Here is a 7,927-nt window from a genome sequence, read left to right as displayed (position 1 = left end):
GTACACGGGGCTAGCGTAGATACTCGAAAAGGTTACTGGCCTATGATGGATGAACATTCATGAACAACACGTTTGTTCAGTCATCAACGTATGAGAGAAAAAAAGAAAAGATTAAAAAAGGAGGAAGGATCTATTTATCAAAAAATTTGATGTTAGCATTCACATACTTCTTTGTTTTCTTTTGTGTGCATTCACATGCTTCTTTCTTACCTTTTGTGTGCAACCATTTTGAAATTTTCATGCTAGTACTTTTCACTTTTGGTTTAAATTTCTCTTAACAGGCTCTACTTCTTTGTCTAAAGGCACTTGATCCTCTTTGGAATGCAACTGAAGAGTCTCCAATAGAGTTTTTTTTTATCGTTCTTTTTTCATATTTCCTTTTTTGAAAAGAGTAACAAATAAAAAAGCATCAAGCACCACAGCCTTTACCGTTAATAGTTTCTTGTGCAAAAACACATAGAATGGAATTACTATTGATAGTGTATGGACAACATGTTTTTGGATATCAATATCTTTTCCTTTGAGGTAAGGTGCATGTCATATATAACCTGTTCAAACCTTGTTCATCTTAATTTTTGAAATGCATTATTTTTTAGGAGAAGTGTATGAATATTTTTTATTGACAGCATATAATAAGCACCGTTGAAATTGCAAGATTCGAAAATTTAGCAATGATATCTCTGTTATTTTGCTCAGCGTAGGCTTCAATTTATTGTCAGCACTTTTTGTAAAATAGTCTTATCTATTCATGATTTATTGGATCAGCTGTACGTTTATTGATGTTTGCTTTTACTACTTACAGAGGACATCTTCACTTGGTTTATTAATTATCAATATCACCAATATTTTTAACAACTCAATCGTTAATAAACACATGTCTCAACAAACGCCTTCTAATAATATTTTTCTTGAAAAGTGTCATATTAACTCAACTGTTAATAACGAAGAAAAGAGATAAATTTGTGTAATAATAATGCATTGTATCCAATGATATGACGCATATGGTTGTCGCAATTGAAGTCTGATACGTTAAATAGAAACCATAATAGCTCAACTTAGTACACCGTTGTTAAAAAACTGAGCAATACATTTTATTTATTAGTACTTTCTCTATGAAATATAGTTGTTGGCTTTTAAAATGTTGACCTTAAGATCAGCTATCAACTTTCGAAGATTTTCAGAGATTTTGAACAGATTATAGGTAGCATGCACCATACTTTGATTTTGATTTTTCAAAAATAAGCTTCAAGACACTTGAAAGTTTGACCTCAGGCTCCAAGATGTTTGTGTGCATATGCTTACATCCCTTTTCTTTTGGGCTAAATAAATGTTGTCATTGTAGAAATGTGATCACTACTGATGGTTATGCTGTATCTTTCATGTTTAAGAAAATTGTTGTTATCCATGATAATCCTACAAGAGAACCAAAGACACCCAAAGATTTTGCTGATATAGTTGACGATGCATAATTTGGGCTGTTGATCCTGGCATAGCAGCTATCTTTACTGTAGTTAACTCTACGGGGCACGAATGTATCTGAACAATAAGCTTGGAAGAATACTATCATTTGTGTGGTTACAATCTTGCTACAAGAAGACGAAAAGAACATCAAGAGTACGGTTTAGACGAATTTAAGTATATTAGTGAATTACCCACTTTAAAAACTGCAAACTTGACCTTATTTTTACTGGCTGTCTCTCCACATCTACAGAGCTATCAAAGAATCCATAACTGCTACTGTCAAGATAAGACTATTCCGAAATACCTACTCTGGGCCTTTGCTATTCTCTTTCCCACCCTTAATACCCTTTATATCATTGCTCCTGCTGAACTTTATTTATAAAAATCATTTATCAAATCTCGTTAAATCTGCACACTGCAACTCAACTTTAATTAATAAGTAGTTGACATTTTTCAAGTAGAAGAACTGTGTATATGTTGTTGAGTCAGGTTTTGACATCGACATACGCTGTAGCAGAGGCTGATCAGCAAAAGATTCGGCTGTAATCTTTGAGGCCCCCTTCTACTAAAACCAATTTTTAGACTGTTATTGGGGCAATTTCCACTTTTGGTGTCGTTAACTTGTCTATGAGAAAGTTTGGAAATGTCCAAGTGGCAGTGGAGCGACTGTAACACAAATAGTAAAAGAAATTGACACGTCTTCCAATGGTTTGTAAACACTTTTATTTTTTAACTTGTTACTATAATAACGATGAAAAAGCTGCATCATTTTATTATGAAATGTATCAACTAAGTTATGGTATCTTAACCATTTCCTAAACACGCATATATACAGAGAGAGAGAAAAACAACATAACTCTCTTTAACTTTCACTGGGACTGACAAAACTTGACACTCCGTCTGCATTTTTTTTAAAGAAAAAAAAAGTTTTGACACAAGTAAATCGATCATCATGTCTTCCAGCAAAAACCTCAACGAGACACGAAATGAGCCATTAAGTGGAAAACAGAAACGTAGAGAAAAGAACAGACAGGCTCGGGAGATCAGGACACATTACAAGACAGACAATACCTTGAGTGAGTTTAACAAGAAGATGTTTATGCAATCTATTGACATTTTCTAGCTGAGGATGCTCCTCTTATTTCAGGTCCTATTGACGCTAGCAAATTTGCAATGGCGCGAATTGCAGAAATAAACTCTATGCAAAATGCAATCAAGAAAGCAAGGTGACAAGTGATCTATAGAAATAGAGAGAAATATTAACACACCAGTAGTTATGCCTTAAACGAACTTGCCTTTCAATCTCTTCCTCGTGGCCTTCGTCGTAGAGCAGCAAGTCATAACTTAAACAGACTTCCAGCACGTTTACGAGCAAAGGCAGCGAAAGAGGTAATACAGCGAGCATCATAAAAGAGAGGATTATTCTATAATAAGCATGTTTAGGCATACCAATCTTCTCCAAACGCACCATTAAAGCGTAAACGAGTGAGAAAGATCAAGAGACGGATGAAGACCGTTAAGGAATATCTTAGACGACAAAGTAAGATATTCATTTACATCGTTCTTACACTCATATTTTTTTAATGCAGTGTCAAAGAAGTGGTTGGAGACGCATATGTGGCATACAAAAAGAATGAAGATGGTCAGTATGTGGGGTTATAGAATTGCATCAAAGCCAAACACGAAATCAGCTAGAACCATATACAAATCTTTCACAAGATTATGCATTGCCCACGATGCGTCGTACATGGCATGTGCTGAGTTAAGAGGCGAGTTTAATGAAATCTGTGAAGCAATGAACTCAATTACAGATCTGGCTTTACCTTCAGTAGCAAGCGAAAGGTAGCGTCATAACTATACTTGATGTTACTTGGTTGGCTAATATGTATTAGGTATATTAAAGGTACTCGTATTGGACACTCAAATCTCTACGAACACTTGGGTTACCCTTCCAAACTGATCTGTCCGATAACATTCTTATGGAAGCCGTCAAGAGATGCACTCTGGATATGGATTCATCCCTCAGCCTATCAAGAAGCAATTCACTTTATTGAAAAGTCGATTAGTGAACAGAGCTTGGCTGTACAATTAATTGATCTAAGGCAAGAAATCTTGAGATTTGAGCTCGTGGGACCGCGTTCAACAGCTTTACTTCAAGCCATTTTGGATCCAGTAACAAAAGAAGGATGTAAAGGAAACGAACTATGGAAAGACCTTCATTCACTTCGCTCTTCTTCTTCTTTATCGCCTGGATGCGTCATAGGCCTTCTTGTGAACGATCCTCGTTTAAAGTGAATATCTCGACTTTTATGACTTCCAACTGCTAATATAGATACATATATAGGTTTCCTCAAAAGGTGCCTCCTCGCACAAACGAAATGTCAGATCGAGATCGAAAAAGGATACAGTCAGTCATCGCACATTGGCCTGAACATGTCGCTGATTCTGACATTTGGAACGCCGAGCTACGAAAAGCACTAACGGAAAAAAAGGTTGCAGAATATGGGCTCAATCTGCGCCGACAAAAGAACCTTGTACCAGGCACAAAGCTTGAACCAACGCCCGAAGACAGCCAGATTCCATTGCTCCTCTTCCAGCGAGGCACCCCTGTCTGTCAAAAGACAGGCGTCATTACCAATCAACCCCTGACATCGTCCGAGCTTACCGAAGGCTGGACGCTTATCTTACCTCGTGGCTGGGGTATGGCGTTTTGGAAATCGTTGGTGTTTGCAGGTGCCCGTGTTGCTGGGTTTGAGGATATGCATGCGATGCATTTTGAGTCGGGGATTCCTTACTTCCCATATGACTTCCCTGGAACACGCGCGTTTGAAGTTCAGAGACAAATAGCCAAGCAGGAAGCGGAGGACAAGTGGAGTAAGAAGCCTCCAGCCAAGCGTGTGAGCTTTGTCAAGCGTGGCGTTGATTATCCGTTTGAATGCGCGTTTGAAAGCCTATCGTGTCGTGATTATATGGCGATAGATCAGGATGGACCTCTGACCCCTCGTCCTGTTTATTCTTTATTGCAAGGTGCTCCCCTTGTTACAGCCACTTTGTCCAATAATGATCAACTGAATGGAATCTTGCGAAAGTTAGTTGCGAATCGTAAGCTGGATTTGTCGATACCTGAGCTCATGCCAGATGAAATGTTACTCAAGATCCGATTGAAGTACATTGACCGTGGTAAGCCTGCACCCAATGCTATGGTTTATCTTGTGGAAGACAAGGATATGTATGAGCATTTTACTCGTCATATTCGAACTGGATCAGCTTCATTACGCACCAAGAGAAAGTTGAATGAAATGTTGGAAGGTGAAATGAATGATGAAAAGGTATGCAAGTATATTTATGCAAAAGAGCTTGTTTCTAAGCAGATCGCTTTTTAGATATCCAATTATATCCCTCTTAAGTCGCAGCATATTGGATATATCACCCGTGGCAATTTCTCGTTCAGTCTCGGTTATGGTTTCGGCATTGGTGCATGCACAGTGAGTGGCTTAAGGAGACTGACATTAATTGATTCAGAGTAAGTGCTTTGTTGTTTTTGTTCTTATTATGATACTAATCTTTATTTGTGCTCAGACAAAGTCGATCTGTGAAAATGCTTGTCGTAGTAAGAAATACGACTTCGCTTAAAGCAAGACCAGCTCAACTAGAAGTGTTGGCATAGTTCCTTCTTTTTGTAATATATCTTGATAGAATAAAGAAACATAAAAGCTTATAGTAGTGTTTTATTAAAAAATTAGTAAATGATTAATTATAAAGATGTAACTTTTTTATAATAAAGAAATGGCCTTGAGCAAAAAAAATTATGACTTTTGAGCATCAGTTTCAGTTGTTTCATTATGTACATCATTTTCCTGTTCCTCCTCTCCTTCTGTAAGGTTAAAGCCTCGCATGCCGAGAAAAAAGACAAAAGACAAAACAGAAAGACCAAGGGAAACGATAGATAAGATTCTTTGAACATTACCATAAGAAAGAACGGTACCCGCATGTTGATCTTCTGGAAGTGCATTGATGTATGTGATATCACCAAGGAGACGAGCAAGGTCGTATTCACCAGGTACGTTCTTGGCAAGTTCAGTGGGGAGCATACCATTCCAGACAGCACCGGCAATAGCAGAGCCTACACTGGTAGCAATGGTACCACCAATCTGGAACATAGCAGTAACAATAGCAATATCTGTATGTACAGTTCAGTAAAAGAAAAAAAAAAATAGAAGTGAAGTGTATTTACCTGCGACGGGGACAGAACTTTGGACAGCAACCAAGATGGGAACATAGACCCAACCTGCACCGAAGCCAGCGATGACTTGGGTGATGACGACAAATGCAGTAGGAGAAGTGGGAAAACGAGCAGGGATCATAAGGCCGATACCAATCATTTTTAAGCCGATGCCAGCAAAGACAATAGGTCTATAGACCTTGAAGTGCTTCATCATGTAACCTGAAAGCACTTGAGAGATGAGGAAAACGGCGTGATAGCTCATATCAATATAAGTGGCAATGTCCACGTCCAATCTACGAGTGACTTGAAGATAGATGCTATGATAGGTCCAGTTGGAAGTATGAAAGATGGTGACCATAGCACAACAGAGTACACCAGCGATAGGGGTCAACGTGTTCCAGTTGCCCATGGGAATAAATGACTTTACGGCAAAGAACTTTTCATAGACACAAAAGATGATAAATGTGATAACGCCAGCTACAAGACAGCCGATGGTACGAGGAGTATTCCAGCCACCCCAAGTTGAAGCAAGTACAAGAGGAAGCAAGATCATACAAAGGGCACCCACAAAGAGCAAACTTCCAATAGCATCGAGCTCAGTGCAGTACCAGCGCGCCTTTTCCATAAAAGTCTTGCCTGAGTGTTCATCACGTCTTGGTGGTAAAAGGTGGGACTTTTTGACGGTTTTTTCAAGACGGAAAAGACCGATCAACAAAGGCACAGAAGTGGCAGTAATACAGAAACAGATCATAGAATAAGACCATCTCCAAGCGCCTGCTTCCACAAGGGCTTTTCCGACAATAGGAGCAACAAAGATGTTGACAATGGCAGGTAAATCGTAAAACGCTTGGAATAGACCACGGTTGACAGCAGTGGTGATATCTATATACACATTATGCTCAGTTTTGCATTTTGATGCAATTATTAACTATTACCTGCAATCAGAACGTGGCCAAGAATGGACACACCGGTGATGCCCAAGGCATAAATAACTTGACCGCCCTAAGAAAAAAATATGAGTGACCTTTTTTGATATATAAATAAAAAAAAAAAGGCTTACAACTAAAGTGTCCATGTTGGGTGCTACGGCTTGAACTACACCAGATAAAATATAAAAGAAAATAGAGATAACAAAGGCTTCAGTTCTGCCGACCATATCAGCAAACTTTGCATAGAATGGCAGCAGGACTGTTTCAAGAACGTACAGAACAACGTTAAGAAGAGCTGCCAAATTCATTGAGTTGAAAGCACTGGTAATATAGGACGAGGCAGTAGCGATCACATTGCCTTCCCAATTTTTTGCCCAGGCAATAGCAACGATACTGAAAGAGATGTCAGAAAGATTGATAACACACACAAGATCTTACCCAAAAATGGTCAGCATTCTATCCCATTTGTTACCAAGTGTCTTCATGAGATACACTTTTTGAACACCATAAGGCTTGCCTTCTAGATGTTTTTGGATCTGATGTTCATTGACTGTGCCATAATTTTCTACATCAGCATTTTTTGAAATGGATGATTCAGGGTAATCTGCTCCCATTTGCTTTTAAAAATATACAAATAAAAAGAGAGAGAGAGTCTGTGTATCATGAAATTTTTTTGGTTAATTTATATCAAAATCTGATACAACAACAAAGTCGTCGTTCTCAAATTTCTTTATGATCTTTGGTGTAACGTATTATTTATCAGATCTTTTTTACTCATTGTACTACTCCAGCTTCAAACCTTTTTGACAAACTCAAAGGGGAGGTTTTCTTTTTTGAAGGGTAAAAAAAGGGAAAATAGATATGTAGACAAACATCCATAATTGAAAAAGGAAGGTACGTTAAATAAGAATCTAGGCTTGCTTTAATAATTATCATTCAGTATTACGTGAGTCACGTTTAACTCAGTTGGTTTCCTTGATGTGCCGAGTAGTTCAAAAATCAGGGTATTTTGTGCGAAATTTTGGAGAACAGACAAGGGATAAAGTCAATAACAAGCAATACTTACTTGGTATTTACAATATCAAAAATTTACTCTCTGTATTTTCATTCATTTTAGAGATCACAGAGGAGGTATTTTTGTATATCTAATCAATCTATAAAGTTACCATTTTTCAACTTTGCATGTGTGTAACATGCTAAATAATGGGTTCTAGTTAAATTCACTGGACCAATGAATGGCGTAAGTACCAAAAGAGAACTAAAACAATCCGAGGTGAAGGAGGAAAACGGTGTGCTACTTTTTTTTTTTTTT

At 37.9% G+C, this 7,927-nt stretch overlaps 3 protein-coding genes across 3 annotated transcripts; 1 reads left to right on the top strand and 2 right to left on the bottom strand.

Moving 5' to 3' along the window:
• Window positions 1-2,584: 2,584 nt before the first annotated feature.
• On the bottom strand, window positions 2,585-3,025 carry RHIMIDRAFT_137596 (uncharacterized protein). The gene is made up of 2 exons (XM_023605638.1): window positions 2,757-3,025; window positions 2,585-2,699 (listed from the first exon to the last, which is right to left on the bottom strand). Exons 1-2 carry the CDS (start codon window positions 2,930-2,932, stop codon window positions 2,675-2,677), a joined length of 201 nt encoding a protein of 66 aa, XP_023466528.1. The 5' UTR covers window positions 2,933-3,025; the 3' UTR covers window positions 2,585-2,674.
• A 1-nt stretch (window position 3,026) lies between these two features.
• RHIMIDRAFT_137593 (POPLD-domain-containing protein) lies at window positions 3,027-5,252 on the top strand. Its single transcript, XM_023605637.1, has 5 exons — window positions 3,027-3,303; window positions 3,354-3,752; window positions 3,806-4,790; window positions 4,845-4,984; window positions 5,041-5,252. The coding sequence occupies exons 1-5, from the start codon at window positions 3,077-3,079 to the stop codon at window positions 5,126-5,128; spliced, it is 1,839 nt and encodes a 612-aa protein (XP_023466527.1). The 5' UTR covers window positions 3,027-3,076; the 3' UTR covers window positions 5,129-5,252.
• Window positions 5,253-5,267: 15 nt separating this feature from the next.
• Window positions 5,268-7,237, bottom strand: RHIMIDRAFT_226880 (uncharacterized protein; the record flags this gene model as incomplete). The annotated part of the gene is made up of 5 exons (XM_023607581.1): window positions 7,054-7,237; window positions 6,747-7,008; window positions 6,622-6,688; window positions 5,696-6,568; window positions 5,268-5,641 (listed from the first exon to the last, which is right to left on the bottom strand). The coding sequence occupies exons 1-5, from the start codon at window positions 7,227-7,229 to the stop codon at window positions 5,268-5,270; spliced, it is 1,752 nt and encodes a 583-aa protein (XP_023466526.1). The 5' UTR covers window positions 7,230-7,237.
• Window positions 7,238-7,927: the final 690 nt, after the last annotated feature.

The sequence above is a fragment of the Rhizopus microsporus genome, assembly GCF_002708625.1.
Source record: "Rhizopus microsporus ATCC 52813 unplaced genomic scaffold scaffold_8, whole genome shotgun sequence".
In the NCBI taxonomy this organism is placed as follows: Eukaryota; Fungi; Mucoromycota; class Mucoromycetes; order Mucorales; family Rhizopodaceae; genus Rhizopus; species Rhizopus microsporus.
Note: the sequence above shows the minus strand (reverse complement) of the source record. Positions and strands in the feature narration are given on the sequence as shown.

What these genes read in the sequence shown, in the direction of transcription:
- RHIMIDRAFT_137593 (XM_023605637.1), top strand. Translation starts at nt 3,077, where the DNA reads ATGTGGCATACAAAAAGAATGAAGATGGTCAGTATGTGGGGTTATAGA. An exon ending in CCTTCAGTAGCAAGCGAAAG is followed by an intron (nt 3,304 to 3,353) that starts GTAGCGTCATAA and finishes AATATGTATTAG; the next exon opens with GTATATTAAAGGTACTCGTA. An exon ending in CTGACATTAATTGATTCAGA is followed by an intron (nt 4,985 to 5,040) that starts GTAAGTGCTTTG and finishes ATTTGTGCTCAG; the next exon opens with ACAAAGTCGATCTGTGAAAA.
- RHIMIDRAFT_137596 (XM_023605638.1), bottom strand. Translation starts at nt 2,932, where the DNA reads ATGGTGCGTTTGGAGAAGATTGGTATGCCTAAACATGCTTATTATAGA. An exon ending in CACGAGGAAGAGATTGAAAG is followed by an intron (nt 2,700 to 2,756) that starts GCAAGTTCGTTT and finishes CTATTTCTATAG; the next exon opens with ATCACTTGTCACCTTGCTTT.